Raw genomic sequence first — 18359 nt, 5'->3', positions numbered from 1 at the left:
AAATTTCATTACCAAAATTTCTTGATACAGTGTTTTACTACTTAATTAGTCTCTTTATTTTATCCGTTTGTTTCTGAAGTTTAGACAAGACTTTTATTCTGACCAGAATTACTGCACCTTAAGAGCTTTTGGGCACAGAACTGTGAGATGTGAAACAAAGGTTTCTAAGAGGCACCTCCAAGGACAAAATACTCACTGAACACTTGGGTCTAGGTACTCAAAAATATATATTTCCACAGCACCTGGGTATCCCTTCTAAAGAACTGGCATATGCTCTTCAAGAATAATCGAAAGGCCAATGACAGTGATTGCCATTTACCTTAAGTTTTGAAAGACCACTTTCAGGTATCTCATTTCAATGTTTATAGCAAGAAAAAAACGTATTTTTGAACCCTAATAGATCTGCCATAGGAATCAAATGCTAAATTAAATCACCACACTTTTAATATATCCTACAGTGGTTACAAACTCAAACAGTGATGGCACTACTTTAATGCATGTCAGTGATATTAGCCACAAGATCATTTTCTTACAGCTTTATTCATTAAATTATTCAGATAATTTTACAATAGTATCTAGCTTGTTTTTTAGGTTTTTATAAACAGAATCCTGTCGTATTTGGGTATTTTTCATTTTGTTCTTTTTTGGGGTTTTTTTAAACATTTTAAAATGTTTAAATGAGTAATTTGGGGCATGCTGACTCAACAAACAAGCTGCAAACTAGTTGGATTTTCTTTCAGTAAAGTCAGGGTCACCTGGAACAGAAAAACAGGTTATGAGTCAAAGAAACAACAAATAAAATATTGTGGGAGTCAAAGTCACATACACAATGTGTGAATAAAAATTTTTAAGAGAATTTTTAAGAATACTGAAGAATCAAACAAACAACAAGGGAAAAAAAAAACACATATCCCTCTTGTAATTTGAACAAGGGATATACTTCATGCTGTTCCCTGAGCCATGTAAGCATGCATCACTGGTGACCCTGTTTTTCTCATCGACTTCTGTTTGTATTTGCTAAAGGCTTCAGAAAATTCCTTTAAATATTACTGTCCTGAAAGAGCTCTTTTTTACCTAACTCAAAATACAGACTTAATGAGAGATGGAGTAGGATAAGTGTACTCAGCTATGATGTAACTATATTGTGAATGTGCACCTACTTTTCAATTCTTATTTTACATGTCATTAAATACACATATTTTCTGAGGTGCAGAATTTAAAAACAATCTTTCAGTACACTTATACAGTTTTACTCACCATCAGAAAATACATTGTTAACATAAGCTTTTGTGTCATCTCTATTCAATTGGCTTGGTTTATTAGCAAAACTATTTTCACAATCACAAAAGCTGCATAACAAGTTTTAAAGTAAGATTTTGATGCAACTTTGCTGCATGTATGTGTGCTGTATTCATATGCAGTTATACAGAAGACATGACCATGTCTTAATGACTTCATTAAGAGCTATTCAAGCGTCACAGCAGCCCTGCTTACTCTTAGTAAAAAGAGATAAGATTATCAACTGATTCAAGTAGATATTACACAATCATATAGGCAAGAAGTGCAATATAACACAGAATAACACCCACAGCACTCATAATTTCTCAATAGACACATATATGGAAAATTTTGTTCAGCCATCTCAATTTTTTTCAAAGCAAGTACTTAAAGAAAAAATTGTGTTTCTACACATTGAATACTTCTTGAAACACTGTATTTGCTTTTATTAAGTTTTCCCCTTGAAACCAACTCTGAAATAATACTACTTTTGGCACCTCAGGCTTTTTGATTAATCTCATTAAAAGGATGCTAACACTTAAGAACAAAAGATCAGGCTGTGTTTCTTAACTTTTCCGTGTCAAACACAAAACTACCTTCAGGCAACAAGTTAAAAACACTCCATGTTCTCAAGAAAGCATTACTACCACAAATCCGTAAAATATCATGTCATCTATACAGTTACAGAATTTAAACAGATTAGCAATCGCAATTAAAGACAATACTATTTCTGAATTCTACTGAAGTAGGTAAAGTGTTTTTTTAAAATATTATTTTTAAATGTCTCCATCTACATGCAACTTAATACTGCACTCTGGATAAAAATAGCTCATGATACAATACACAAGCTAAACATAAAGGAAAATATTTTATTAAAAGTTAATTGCTACAAAAGAAGATACAAACATACTTCCAGCTGCAGTTCTGTATATTTTCGTCTTAATTCAGTAACTTCCTCCCCAGCTTGCATCTTCTTGTATAAATCCAGTTCAGTATCTAGTAACTCCTTCTGCATCTAAGAAATTGTTATGGCAAATTATTAGTTCCACAGTTTACATTCTCTACCAAGGAAACAATTGTTCAATTAAAAGCTGTAACTTTGAAGGTATACTGCTTATTACACTGGCTTTCCACTTTCAAAAGCAAACCTAGCACAAGCTTAGGAGTCTTCATAGCAAGGTAAAACTTTCATCTAAGCTTTGTGATATCAAGCCTTTTAGACTACCAAGCCAATCCAAAGCTAATGGAATTTTTTCTAAAGACACATACAGTAGAAATTCAAGACTATATGGGTATGGTGATGAGATGAAGAAAAAAAAAAAAGCCTGTACAGCTATGAATGAATACAAAATCTATGATCAGTACTGAGAAAAAGCATCTGAGTTTATTACAATGTCATAATGCAAAAGCACAAATGGCAGCTCTATTCAGACAATAGTGAAAAAACACAGGAAGTAGCAAGACCTTTGCTAACAAATGACTGGTCTCTGATACACTCAAAGTTACCTTCCAGGACACAGGATCTTGAAAAAATTATTAAAGTTCAGAAAACATATATGAAACAGAAAGGTATCTCTGAACCCCAATAAGGACATGTTCACTGCAACCACTGAGGTGCAGGGAAAGATTTATGTAAGCATGAAAACTTAATTTGAAGTTCTGATTCAAAGAGAAACTTTTTTGTCTTCTTTTTTTTTAATGAAAGAAGCAGGACCCAAACATTTCAATGACATCACAAACGAAGGCTAACCATAAAAAAAAACTACAGAGGATTGTGAAACAGCTTACATTTACACATGTTGATTCAAAACAACAGCATGGAATATTTGCAAAAGCTGGATGTCAAAAGACAATGGTTATCTGCTTGTGACAACTGGAAACCAAGTATCATCACTTGATAAAGAAAGGTGATGAGTTTTTTTGTTTGTTTTTTTCCTGGAATCTTTAAAAGAAAAAAAAACCTCGATTATTCAACTGGCAGCTTCAACCTCAAGTCTATTAAGCTCCATTTTCTGATTATCTACTGCAACCAGATGAAAAAAAATCCATTATCTTCTGTATAATGGTTTTCCAAATTTTCAAAATTGGAACCAGTGTTTCTCTCAAATTCCACTGTGTTGCAATACATCAATGACATGACAAAAGAAGCGCTTCTGAAGTTTAATGATGACCAGCAGCTAGCACTCACAGAGCAGCCAGTGACACTGGTGTAATGAAGATTTTTGAGGTTTATTATAGTGGTCTTAATGAAGACTCCTCTTTTACAGAGCTGTGTCAAGTCTGAAGAAGAAAATACCTCCTCATTCAGGACACACCAAGAGGCAGCAAAGGTTTCTCACTTAAAGTGGGAGAGCCTTTTGCAATCTGAATCAACTGAAAGAAGCAAAAACAGGTAAAGATAATGGCAGAGTCATGTGGGCCTCATCTTCCATATCTTCTTCAGTGTCTTCTTTAGAGCTGTCCAGGTCTTTAACACTTAAAAATGCAAGAGAACCAAGACCTAAATCTTTCAGACAATTGTCAAAGTTGTAGATTTTAACCAAGAGCTCTGTAAAATCCTCACTTCTACAGAAGTCAGATGGGGTTGATTTTTTTTGCTATTTCAAATGTTAATAAAACTGCACAAAGATCCACTATGAAGTGGGTTTACTTAAAATGTTTCTTCATTTTCTGTATTTCAAAGGAAATGGAAAAGGAGGTCAAAAACTTAATTAAAACTTCAATGTTAGTATATTGCCTCACTTTTTCTTAGTAAAAACAACTATCACATAAGGAAGTGGTAGACCAGGTTACCAAGCAAAGAGTGACGTGGGCAGAATAAACAGATAAACAAAACTGGGTTGAAGAACCATCTCAAATACAAACTTACCAATCATGCAAATGAGGAAGGGCCTACACAACAGCATCAGAGGGGCAAAATCTCCTTCCTCTTCTGGGAAATCAGTGCCTCTCTAAAGAGCCTATACACTAACACACAAAACTTGTGAAACAGAGAAGGCACTGGATGTCTGTGTGCAGTTACAGGGCTATAATCTCCCTGGGACTACAGAATCACAGAGAAACAGACAGTGGAGTGGTACAGTGGACAGAAAGTTTCTTAAGGATGAGCCAAGATGGCAAGGTGTAGAAATTGCTCTTCATTAAGAGAGTGCAGTATGAACACATAGAGCTCTGCCTGGGGACAGATGATGAATCAGCTGAAAGCTTATGAGTCAGGACCAATGGCAGACCTACACAGGTGATATTGTAGTGGGTGTGTACTACACACTATCTAGTCACATGTGAAAGTAAATGAGGCCTTCTTCAGACAGCTGGAAAAAACCTCCTGTTTTAATACCATGGGTCTGGGTAATTGCTGGAAAGGCAGGATGATTTCCAAGAATTGCATCCTCCAAGAAGATGCAGGAAATAAAGGCAGCAAAATGCTTGCCTGAACATGACAATTCTAAAAAAACTTACATCCAAAACCAAGGTGTACAAGAGGTAGAGTACGAAGAGGACACAGTGAAATTGTCTGAACATCCAGGTACTGATTTGGAAAGCTGAAGCCCACCGAGGGCTTTGAATCTGGCAAGGGGGGTGAGAAACAAGAAGGACTTCAACACATCAATGAGCAGCAAGAGAAACGCTATGCTGTGAAAAGTGTGGTCTGACTGCTGGACATTAGAGGACCTGGCAACAAAGGACATGAGAATAGTGGAGGTACTCAATACCTCCTACTCCTCAGTCTTTACTGGAAAGATTTGCCCTCATCAATCCTGTATCCTGAGACTGGAAAAGCCTGGAGCAAGAATCATAGAATCATCATGGTTGGAAGAGATCTTTAAGATCATCAAGCCAAACTGTCAACCCAGAGCTACCAGTGTAGCTAAACCACATCACCCAGCACCTCATGCAGACAACCTGAAGCATCTTAAACACCACAGGGAATGTGACTCCACCACCTCTCTCAGCAAGCAACCTATTCTATTGTCTGACCACCCTAGCAATTTATGCCCATTTTCAGGACAAATATATATTGCTTCAACTTTTTTCTAACAAACTATATAAGAAGCTATAGTTGAGTACACAGAAGTAATTTCAGTATTTCTTTCTGGTATTTCTTTACAAGGCTGTGATCTGTTTAGGAACAAATACTTCTATAAGAAGTAAATTAGTGTATTTTAAAAAGGTAATATGATTGCATCTTTAGGCAGGTAGGAAACTGGTAAACAGCCATGTATCAACAAGCATAGTAGCAGAGGAAAAAGTGCTTCTCACAAGTAAAATCCAAATATGGGCACCTGGATCAAAGGAAAATTGGCAAGTATAATCTTCAATCTTAAAAGGTTAATATATTGACAAATTTCCTTGACACAAAAAATCACAGAAAATTACGTACCAGTACAGGTTTTTTTTGTATTAAGCCTGACCAGAAGATATTTGTGCTGTCTAACTATAATCTTTTCGTGTAAAAAATACTATTTTTATTATTTCTATTAAAAATTTATGAAAGCAATAGACTATACACAAAGCATTGGACAAAGTAAAAGAAAGAATCATAATACTTTTGATTTGTTTCTTTTGATCTTACAGATGATGCAGTATCTGTGTAACAGCAGATACAGCTTTTAGACAACAGCATGGTTTTAAAACTAACCTTTGATAAGAAGGCAAAACGGATCTCACTTCAAAGAGGACTTAAAAACTAAACCAGTTAGGGGTTTAAATACTGCTGATGAGACTACTTCTTTTTATTCCTCTGAAACAAACATGTGAATGCAGCTATTAAAAAGCTCAAAACTTGAGTACCTGAGTTTTAGTTTTCATGCTTTTTAAAGGCGTCCCTCCTCCTGGTGATACACCTTTTAATTCATCCTTTAACTTGGTAATGCTATTAGTCAAAATTTCCAGTGTTTTCATGATTTCTGCTTTGTCTTCTGACTTCATGGCTTTATTCTTCTCCAGCTTTGAAATCAGCATCTGTCCAGTTCAGGGAAAAAAAAAAGTCTTTTTACTCAGCAACTACTACTACAGATCTATTTTCCAGTGGTCATTGTAACTAACAGAAAAAGCAAATATTGCATTTGTTTTGCTGTGACCTACAAATCAACACACAGGACTTTTAACACATTGTGTTAAAATAAAATCTTTGTCTGAATCTGATTTGTTTCCTAAAGAATGTCTGATATTTCCAATTCTTTTGGATAGATTTGTTTAACACACTCGAATTACTTCAAAAATTTATTCGACTTAAATGACATTTTGTCTTTTTTCTCTTCCTAAGCCTAAGTGCAGTCATGCATAATTTTCTAGATCATTCTTCCCTGCTCTTGTCAAACAGAACTTAGGCTTTCCCTTCTCCCAAACAGATTCATGTTGCCTCCAAGTTAGGCAATTATCAATTAAAACTGGACATAAATTGCATAAGCTTGTAGGGGTTTTTTTAACAGGACAAGTTAGATTAAAACTATAAACTCAAAATAGTACGATAATGCCATTCTAAGAGAATACATATTTTATAGGCCGTTTTTTTCTAAATTCTAAATTCTAAAATATTTTACACTGAACTGAGATTTTATAACTGAACTGGTAGACTGTTTTCAATGCTAATATTTTACCTTCTGTGTTTCAATGTGCTTCTCCAAGATTTCTTGCTTCTTTTTCCTCACATCCTGTTGAAGTCGCAATGCCTCCTAGAAGCATAAAAAGATTACAAAAAGTTTCTAGACTTTGAAACTAAATTATTAATAACATACTATACCTGGCAACTACACAGTAGTAACTTACAGTAACAGGGAAAGAATTAGTAGCAGGAAATGCAAGGTACTGGTATTTCCAACTATGTTTTGGAATACAATGCATTACCCTATTAAAGAAAGATCTAATTATCTTTTTCAATTAGATCTGTGCTGTGAAGACTTTACTACTACTCACACATAAAGTAACATCCTACAAAACTACACTGAAAGCTGAAAGGCAACATATTACACTACCTCAAGAGGTAGAGCATGCAAGTGTTTAAATATGTGAGCACAATTATCTTGAAATCAACTGTAAATCAAGTCCATCAATTAAAACACAGTTTACAGAACTGTTACAAGTAAAAAGAAAACACATTCTATTTTCTAAACTTGAAGTGTCACCCAAAGAAAAGCACCTCTTTTGTGTCTGAGTGCTCTAACTGGGAAGCGACAAGTACAGCTACCCCATCTGCCAACAACAGAACCTTGACCAGGCAACGGGCAAATCAAAATTAACTGAAACTGATCAGTAAGTGACAATATTGCACGCAGAATAAGAAGCAGGAGATGCCACCCCTGCTGTGCTCTACTAATGGTGCTTGTAAGAAAGCAGTTGCTTCTTGTTCTCAAATACAGAAGTCTTAGCAGAAAATACTTAAGAGCTTTGATATCAACATATCTAATGGAATAGCTGAGGAGAGACAGAAGATGATCAGCTAGGATCAACTGCAAGTGGAATATCTTATACAAAGACTGTAAATGCACAACAGCCATAGAAAAAGAAGTAATAGTCAAGTTTCTGTATGTCTTCCCAAATACTGACAAATTATGCTGCACGAAATGTTAGTTTTTCAATACAGTGCACAATCATTTTTCTGAAGGGAAAGGGAAGGTAAGATAAGGGGATGAATGCGAAAAAAAGCTAGGGAGACAGGAGGAAAAGAATGGAGTCAGTCCCACAAAATCATGTTTTTCCACAAGTACTAGTATATTGTAACAGAAATCTCTGAAGGCAGGAAGGAGCACAAGATCACATGAAAAAAGAGCCAATCACTTAGGCACAACTTTAGTGACTTCTCTCAAAAAACCCTCTACAGTTGTTATGATGAGTCAACAACTTTATCACAAGTTTTATGCCATTTTACAGGCGTTTAGCATCTTAACTTGAAAGATAAAGGCACTAATTCTAAGAAGTGTTAGGGGACAATCATGAAATGAAATTTCAAAATTAGAACTTCTTTCTTTAAATTCTGGACCAATGGCAAAACTCACATGCAGCTACAAACTGGTAGTTCAAAAAACATTAGATACAAATTACAGAAATTTAGCAGTATTTGAACTAAGTCTTTGTTTAACAATTATACTAATTTCAACACTTGCGTTTAGACATAACTTAGTATTGTATTCTTAATTTGTGGTTAAAAAACAGTAAGGCAAACAATGTCCTGTATTTTAGTTTCTCTAAATGATAAGAATAAACCCCAAGAAGGAGCTCTGCTCTCTTAAAAATTCTATGCAAGCTAGACTGTAACTGAGAGACCTGCTAAGGCCAAATACATTTTTGTTGCATTTTCTTTCTAACATAAATAAAAAAGAGAAAACGTAGCACTATGTAAAAATAAAAATATGTGCAGAAGAATTATAGCTTGACGACAACAAAATGCAGAGTCATAAAAATCTCAGTTTTCTCAAAGAAACAATTTTGGTCACAGATACAAAATACACTGAGATTAGGGGCCAGTTCCAGAAGTGTTTAAAAGAGAAGAACAGTGACTATACTGTACTTCCTTTCACTCACAATAGACAATCCATACCTCAACATATAGATTCTGATTCCAGGAAAAAGTGTTTCACATTTTGAATTCCTACCGTTTTAAACCTGTTTACACTTCCTAAACATACACAGAAAAATAACAAAACAATGCTGAATTTTCTTGTAATATGTGGGAAAAAAAAAAAAAAAACCATTATAGTGAATTTAATCTTGCAACAAGTTTCATCCATGTTCTTGAGATGAATATACATCGTGCTCTATCTCTGGGTCACAAGTTCCCAACTTAGGTCCATTTTAAAAAGAAGCATATTTAATTTACCTGTTTTTTCTTCTGTGCTTCATTAGAGTCTAGCACGGAAGTGGAAACAACAGGCAAAGATTTCTGTGCTGCCTTCAAAGCAGCAGGGTTGTACACAGTTTTTGTCAAGCCAGTAGAAGTAGATAAAACCTATAGGAGGAAATCATTTTATTTTTTTGCCAGTGAATTTCAATCTTTTAAAAAACCCGCATGAGTGCTTAAAAATATATGTGTCTTTTCTTTTGTCTCCTTTGATTACAGAATATAAAAATTTGGTGTAGCAATTATATTTGTAGTTGTTGAAGTTAAACAAATTCTGAAGAGGCAGCACCACAACAGATATGTAAGCTATCAACATCAGCTTATAACTCCTCTCCACTGAGATTTTCTATATACTTCCAAGTTTCAAATACATAAATATTTACGTATTTGAGCATAACTAAGGAAACAGAAGATAGAGATCTTTGCAAAAGTAACTGTTGTTTTTGTGGTTTGAATACAGTATTTCACAGCTGCATGAATTTTCCAAGTAAAAGTTCAACATAATTTTAGATACTAAGGTCCAACAGTTTCTTTTCATATGCAGTCGGTGTGAAGTAGAGTTTGCACAATAGCAAGAGGTAACTCAAGTACAAGGAAGTCTTCAATATTATACAGTAAAGGAAGAGACTCCTATGTCTCTCTGTACTCTTTCCTACAATTGTAATGAGGTATGAAATTTCTCCGTGACTTACTGAGAACACTGATGACTGCTTTACAATTTCTCTAAAACATACTATGCATGTCTGCACAACACCTAAAGATTTGAACTATTCTGTTTTCTTAGCCTGTTCCTTAAAGAGTTTTTTGGGCATGCTAATACTGAAAAATTCATGGCTAAGTCCTAGAGATAATATAGGCATGATCTTGTCCACCTTGTTAGCAAGTAGAAGCAATTATGCAATTGGTATGACTTCCAGGAGTTTAAAAATACTTCCTATCTATGCGGAAAATTAAAAGATGCATGCAGATTCTATTGGTCACCATGCACTTCATAAAATAGACAAAATGCCCACCAACAGGAGGAGAAAAAAAAGAGACAGACAAGAAACAGAAAGACAGAAAAGACCAAGAGATTAGAAGATTTTACAACAGGAACAGTTCATATAAACCCTTTGCACTTCAGTGTGATATTTATCTTCCCACAGTAAAGTGTTTTCAAGAGTAAGCAGTGCACAGAAAACAACAGCAAAAAGAAACTAGCACATATTATGGGGTACATTAGAAGGTGGTACAAAATGCTATAAGCAGGCCATTACAAAGATTAAGGATTATTTCTAAATCTATTAAAGAACATTAAAGTATGCATATCCCAACCATACAGTTTCTATTACAAAGTAGCTTTAGGACAGGCTACAAGACAAGCAGAGGATCAAGCAAAGACAAAAATACTGACACATTCCTTTTGCCCTGAACTGTCCTCAGGAGCAGAGTGAACCACACCTCCTCCTCTTTGTTATGTAGGAGATGTAAGGAGAGACATCACAGCACCAACACAGACAAGTCAAAAGCAAAAACTAAGGTCTTCTAAGTTGCTTAATAGTATTCGAGAGAAGGAACAGTGTGAATAGCGTGAAACTCTTCACAAGTCCATAGACTGCAAGTCCCTATACAGATCTTACAAGGTCTTACAATGACTTTCATCAGCTTTTCTCCTGCTCTTTGGGAAGAATAGCAACCTCCCTTCTCATTGCAAAGTTCTTGTCAAACCGTGCACTCCATTAGGCAAAAAAAAACCATCTAGGACATAACACCTCTAGTTTTTGACAAATGTTGATCACTTTACTTGCAATGGTTATACAATACAATGACTGCAAACTAAAAAAGGTATTTCCTTGCAAAGAGGCAGTATTAAGTAAAAATAAGTCAAATCAAGTTTCAGAATGCTACTAAAAGTGTCAAAGGAAACTGCTGTTTCATAACAAATCCAGTGAACAGCTCAGCTGCTTAGCACAATCACATCTGTACTATAAGACAACAGAACAAAGAAAACAATCTAGCATAAAATTTACTCTTTGTAGCAAAGTGTTTCAGGATAACTCAACTCTTAGGCAATGAGGAAAGAAAAGTATTTCCATTCAAGATGCAAGCTGAAGCAAGCTTCCTATTCCTAAAGTAAGCATGTATTACGTGTGTAAAATTTAGTTCAGGAATTCAGAGCAAGGTATTTATCTGTAACTAATTTAGAGTACCAAGAATGTAACTAATCAAACTAACAACAAAATACAGGCAAGAAGCCTTGATCAATGCATTTAGGTGGACTGCTCAGCTTGAAATGAATCAGACACATTCTCTATTATTACAACTAATATTATCAACTTCAGGTATTGTTACCTTTCTACGCTAAGTATCTCTGGAGTGAATTTTACCTGTTAGATGCCACTTAATCCATCAACTCCCATAATGAAAAGGGGAGGGGATATGTGTGGGGAAATACAGTGGATGCTTCATTTATTTCAGGTCGAGCTAATTCCCAATAGAAAACACATATACCTAGACAGAGGAATGTTGTTTCAGGGTAAAACTTGCTGTCTTTCTACTACAACTTTTCTCAAATGAATGTTAAAAACATTGGGGAAGCCTGTCCCCTGAAGTGCTAAATAGATCTGGAAACATGCATTATAAACTTTGCTACTATAGTAAACACATCAGCCACTTTGTACTCTAAATACTGGAACCACTGGCCAAAATACATAGCCGATTACCACAATTCAGATGCACCTTTCCCACCTTACCTCTCTTTGTCCTTCCTATACTGATTAATTTCCACCTTTATCTTTTCACAAGTACTGCAAATTGTAAAATCAAATAAAACAGTAAATGTTTGCAGCATCACCTTTTAGGGGGCACAGAAGTCCAGAAACATTTTTACAGAACTGCTTTTAAAGTATCATATGTAATGTCAAAATTCATTTATTTTTAAAATTTATTTTTGTACACTTCTAAACCACTCAAGATTATGGAACATACCAAGTTCTTTTTATGACTGAATAAAAGGAACCTGATAGATTAAACAAAATCCACAAAATAGAAGCTTTTGTCCTTCTTATAATCATTTAGCCATCATCTGAGTTTTGATTTATTATACTTCCCAAAACTAATACTTCACAAATTATTTTATTTGTAGTTATGAAAGAATTTTGACACAAGAGGTTTCATAAAAAAACTAATTCTACTGAAAATAAATATGAGAGAAGAGAATATGAGACATTTTCTTACCTTTTCAGTTGTTGGAGTAACTGGCTTTGACACAAAACCCAGTCTATCCTTCACAGATAATTTAGTCACATTCTAAGAAAACAAAGCAAAATTGTAGTTCAAATGTAGACTACAAGCATTAGCAATTTAGAAAAAAAATGTAACTAATAAAACCACAGACTTTTGAACAACAATAGAAGAAAAATATTTAAAGAGTTGATAAAATTAGTTTTAGATATTTGATTTTGTGGTTACACAAACATATACGTCTGTAACTGGGTAAGACAAGTATGAAGCCAAATTTGGAATCAAAGATTATCCTACATATTTTTTGCAAGAAGTCCAAAACATGCTAGATGGCAGAGGATTATCTGCACAGGCCCTTTTAAATACACTTCAGTTCTTGTGCTCTATAATCTGCTATTTGCAGATTACATCTGCATGAAATGCAGAAAGTTGTTAGAATTTGGACTACAAGTATGTTCTGATTTGTGCTGGTCTTCCTTTCCAGAAGTAAAACCACAGCAGTGGCATAATGCTAATAATGAAATATTGCAAATATAATAAAACATTAAAGATTATTTCTAATGGGAGTAACACACCATATTCCATCATTAGTCACACTGGTACTGTGGTTACATTCTTCCTTTTATTAGAGGTGATACACAAATTCTGAAAATTCTTCTAGATACAGAGCTTCATTCTCTAATGGTTTTAAGCACTTAACAGATAAAATATATATACATTTTAAAAAAAATTAGCTTTCAGTTCTTTGGGTAGAGACTCACTTTGTTTTGAAATCTGACACTAGCAATACAACACAACAATCCTGAAACAGTCTGAGAGCCTTTCAGTTTTTCTTTTTAAACTATGTAAAAAGCTATAATATCAAAAAATTATTAATTATTAAACTACACTCAGGTAAAAAAGCCAAATATCATTGCGCTGAGGAAAACCTTAGTAGGAAAACACCACTAACAATGTAAGCAGATGCAATTTAAATAAGTAAACGTGTACTCACACTATAGAAGTAACCAGTACATTCATACACTACAGAACCTATTTCAGAAAGAAGAGGCACTCAACAAACCTGAGTGACTTCTGTGTTGGCACCCTGTGCTTCTGCAGGTTCAATATTACTCGCAGGTACTGGGCCCAGCCGCTCCTTCACCGACTGCTTCACTACAGGCAAAGTGGGCTGCTGCACTAAGGGCTGGATCACCTGGAACACCGCCCAAGCCCCCAAAAGGCACAGTGCAAGATTAACAACAAAAGGCTGCTACGTGGGTCATTAAGTTAGTACACAATGAAATTACAATGGAATTTACATTTATGCTTCCTCCCTTCTACCACTCAATGGCTTTTTCACCTGATGGGATAAACAACTTCTTGAGATTTATTATGTTATACTGAATATTTGTGAAGTGCGAGTGCCAATAACATCCATTTTGCACTTACAGCTAAAAGAACTGACCAAACTCTGATTTATTTCTATTAATTACGTATACTCAGCCTAACTTAGATTCTACCTGTTACAACAAGATAAAACATAATAAAGAAGTCTTCTGATTCCTTTCACAAGTCTTTCAACATCAACCATTTACTTATGAAAAGACAGACTACAAACTTGTGTCACAAAGACTCACTTTTTACACTGATACGTCACTTTTCATCTCCTATGTGTTTAACTTGAACAAAACAGAAAAAAAGGGATAGAGAAACACGCAGTCATGGGACTGAAGAAAAAGAAAAGTGAGCATATAATCTTTGAATCTTCCATGCATATACCCTGACAGCTAACACCTTGCCATTTTTTTTCTTTGACAAAAACATTCAACAGTTGAGACCAAAAAATATGCTTCCAAGTAAGCTTATTGTCATATTTATAGCTCTCAGAAGGTCACCTAATCCATTTCTCCACTGCAGGGCAAAGTCAGTTATGCCATTACTGACAGTATCTATCTATCCATCTCATTCTTACAGATTTCCAATGAAACAGACCCAGTCACCTCGCTTGGCAAAAGTGCATCAGTATGCTTCGGCATTAGAAAATGTTTTTTTTAATATTTAACCTTAATCTCTTTGTGCTGCCTTTTAAGCCCAGAACTTCCCATTTTATCTTCCTCAGATGTGGAGAGCATATAATTTTCTGCTTCTTGGCAGAAGCCTTTTATTTGATGATTTATTATAGTTGACTTCCACTATCTTCACCTAAGTATTTCCACTGCTCTCAGAAATTCTACAGCAAAAAATTTTCCAAAGTAATCCTGCTGATAAAATAGCAATGATTAAGGAATTGTGCTGGACCAGAGACTACTGAAGGGACAATTTAAGTCAACTGACTTTATCAAGTTGAAGAAAATTCAAAAGCCTGTCTTTGGTGCCTGACAGACAAAATCTGGCTGGAAGCCATTACAAATACAGGAATTAACCCATAATTAATTAACATAATAGAAATCTTGACAAAAATACAAATATTTACAGTATATGAAGAAGTATAAAGTTTCCATATTATTCAAAGATATGATACCAAATATTAATTTCAATTGAAAGAGAAGTAAATATTCATGCTCCTGAAAGACTTATGAACAAAAAATACATGTTTACTGACTTAACAATTTGTTAAATGTTATATCTCAGGGTAGAAGAACATAGAAGCACTGCACTTAAAATTTTCATTTCCTGTTTTTCTTTTTACTGTGTGCCTTCTGTTGCTGATAACAGACTTCAAAATGCAGTTGGCTGACATGTGCTGAATGGCTGCTCACGGTGAGGCAGGAAAATTTAATACTGTCCGCAAGACTAAGGGGAATTCATTCTCAAACCAGCAAAGTTAACTTGTTAAAGGTGGTGTGATTGGAAGCTGTTAACACCACTAAAATTATGAGACTACTAAAAATAGCAAAGATATAGATGGAATGTTTGTTTGGAAATATAGAGTTAAATCTCCATATAATACTCTCAACAGCATAATCAGCAAATTAACTGATAGCATAGTCCAAGTTATCCTTTGAGTAAGAGGGAATGTCTGCAGGAATGCAAATTACATACTCCACTGCCCTCTTCTGGCTGAGAAGAAAATCAAGCTTTTTTGAACAGCACTACTTTAGACAAAGCGTTAAGGATATTGATAAAATCTGAAAGATAGTAACAGGGAACTTAGTGAGATAGACGTGGTTAAAATCGAATTTTTTAAGATAAAAATATGGGCATTTCTTACAAAGGAGTGAAAGGAAACTTAAAATGCTGTACAGCATGATTGCCATGGAAAACCAGGTCACTGTTTCTCAATGATGATGACATACACCATCAAGAAAAAGCAGGAATTCTCAACTCAGAGCAGTAATTGAAAAAATCCTCTAGCAAGTCATTCACATATTATATCAGCATATACAATTGACCATTTCTTCTACAGCGCCTGTCTCATGCTTTTGAAGCAGAACATGCTGTTCCACACTGATGGCAAATGCAATAGAGCAGGATACACAAGTATTTTGAAGAACTTGCTACACCAGCTGCTGACAAGCCTCTACTCAATAACCCACAGAGTCAGGGAGAACCAAGGTTCCTCTTTTGCTTGAGTACAGTCACTACTGTACTGCTGACAAGTCTGATTTGGCTTGACACAGGCTACAAATCTACCCTTCACAACAGTAACTGCTGTTTTATTTTTTTGATGTTGCCAATGCTGCTATGGACATTACAACTTCCAGAAGGTGATCCTCTGTAATTCAATAAAAAAATGTAGATTAGTGTATTTCAGTTGCAAGGGACCTGCAACAATCATCTAGTCCAACGATCACTTCAGGGCTGACCAAAAGTTAAAGCACATTGTTAAGGACACTGTCCAAATACCTCTTAAACAGTGACAGGCTTGGGGCCATAGCCACCTCTCTAGAAAACCTGTTTCACTGTCTGACCATTCAGTAAAGAAATGCTTCATGCCCAGTTTGGACCTCTTTTGATACACCTCCAATCCATTCCCAGATATTCCGTCCCAGGATATCATAGAGATCAGCAGCTACCTCTCTACTTAAAAATGTCCCTGATCCCCTCCTAGAAAATTAGTCTCTAATGCACTTCTCCTCTTCCACTGCTTTTTGCAAATCCTTAGACCTATGTTTGTATACTCTGCATAAAACAAACTCTTCTGCTACTTTGTACAACAATATGCATGCTCAACAGGAAAGAAAAGGAAAAGTGCTTGATAGAAAAGAGGGAAAACCAGAACCTCTTGGAAGAAAACGGAGATCATCTTTCATGAAAAGAAATATAACTCTACTGCCTTTCTTATGCTCACCAGAAAAAACAGAAAAGCCTATACTAATTAAAGCAAAATAGATGCTATTCAGAAGAGAGCTGCATCAAATCTTGCTTGACATGATAACAGAGTGGATTACACCAAAAGTGCTAAAGTGCTTTCTTTAAATACCTTCATACTCATCTTGCTAATCAACCGCTGAACGTTGTATATGAGTTGAAGAATTTACAACTGAAGAGTGACTTTGGAAAATTAATTACATGAAGAAGTCATTATCTCAAAGGGACTTAGTTTACTTGATATAAACATTCTCCTAAACATTTTGAATAATCTGTTTTACATAGTATTCTAGAACAGACTTAGATCCTCTACCTTCTGTGCAGTAGTCTGGATTTGTGGTGTGCTGCCTTCTCTATGCCAATAAACTTTAATAAAACGATTATTTAATACTGCTTCTGTACTTGATATAGCTTTCTTTGCTTCCTCATGTGTGGCAAACTGAATAAGGGCACCTTCTGGATCACCTTGATATGCAACCTAAAATTTAAAACAGAAGAACAAAACTTACCACACAGAGGATACTCATTTGTGTCTAAATTATCATTAAATCATTAACTTTTAAGCTTAGAAGCCTATTATATCCATTATGTGTCATTAGATAAATACTTCCCATTCACGAGCCTGTTTGAAAGGCCTGGTGTCAAAATCAACCTTGAGTTTATGCCAATAAACTTTAGGAATAGTTAAAAAAACCTCAAAGAAATGAAGCAAAGCAAAATCCCCAGACAACCAGTATTTCCATCTGCAAATATGCATAGTTGTTTGGAAGACAAAAGGAAGCATCAGCAAAGTAAAGAAAATTACTACAAAAAATGCAGGGTCAGATAGTAAATGTCCTATCAAATATCGGAGCTAAACAGCAAATTTTGATTTCCCTCCTTTGAGCATTAACACATTTTAGCTTCAAAAGCCAAGATTATACTCTTTGCAGGAAGAGCGTAATTTGCAATCTCCATATATACATCTGTCTCTCCATACACATCCATATTCTACTTGTCTTAATAAATAATACTCCCTGCTAATACACCCATATTCTTAGGTGAACTACAGAAAGGCTTAAGAAATATTTATTAGCAGTTAAGAGAAATTTCAAATCCCTGCACTGTTCAGACAGACATAGAAGGTTTGTTCTGTACTGTGACAATACACACAAAAAAATTGTTGCACCTCTTCATTCCAGCCCTCAGTGCAAACAAGAAAGGGTTTAAAAAAATGCAAGGTAGCATCTGAAACTTGTTGATAATGAAGCATGGCGACTCAGTCACACTGAGTAGCTTAGAGACTGGGTATGAAATACTGACATTACTCATGCAGCCTGCAATATGTAACATCAGCCCAAGTTAAGCCCTAGTTCCTTCATTGCTTTCCTCTCTCTTTAATTGTTTATTGACTCCAATAAACCACAAAGTAATTTTAAGGGACAAACCATCGCTACTGCGGAACTAGAAAGCAAGTATGTCACAGGGACTTGCTTTCTGGATGAGAAATACAGGTTTTCTGTATTTACAATTTATCTCTGAATACACAGAGCGTTTATGATAGCAAATGCAAGCTGGAGAAAATGGGTGATAAAAACCAATGTGCAATTTTCAATGTTTTAAAAAATGTCTCTTAATAAAAGTCTTATCTCTGAGGAACACATTTGTTCGAAACCTAAAAGATGACTAGAACATTTCATTTCTGCTTCTTTAATGGCAATATCAGTAAAAGCAATGAGATATTGTTTAA

General features: G+C 35.1%; 1 protein-coding gene across 3 annotated transcripts in view; it reads right to left on the bottom strand.

Annotated features, from left to right (window-relative positions):
• Positions 1–18359, bottom strand: part of RBM26 (RNA binding motif protein 26) — a 50553-nt gene that overhangs the window by 9387 nt on the left and 22807 nt on the right. For 2 of the 3 annotated variants that reach the window (XM_058836157.1, XM_058836164.1), the window contains exons 12-18: positions 16944–17108; positions 13401–13532; positions 12332–12403; positions 9095–9223; positions 6879–6953; positions 6070–6240; positions 2189–2293 (exon numbers count right to left, since the gene is read on the bottom strand). In XM_058836157.1, coding sequence (XP_058692140.1) covers positions 2189–2293; positions 6070–6240; positions 6879–6953; positions 9095–9223; positions 12332–12403; positions 13401–13532; positions 16944–17108 — 849 coding nt within the window. The remainder of the gene's footprint in view (positions 1–2188; positions 2294–6069; positions 6241–6878; positions 6954–9094; positions 9224–12331; positions 12404–13400; positions 13533–16943; positions 17109–18359) is intronic. The other variant, XM_058836174.1, reaches the window with a different exon arrangement.

Source organism: Poecile atricapillus, chromosome 1 (assembly GCF_030490865.1).
Source record: "Poecile atricapillus isolate bPoeAtr1 chromosome 1, bPoeAtr1.hap1, whole genome shotgun sequence".
NCBI classification, from domain to species: domain Eukaryota; kingdom Metazoa; phylum Chordata; class Aves; order Passeriformes; family Paridae; genus Poecile; species Poecile atricapillus.
Note: the sequence above shows the minus strand (reverse complement) of the source record. Positions and strands in the feature narration are given on the sequence as shown.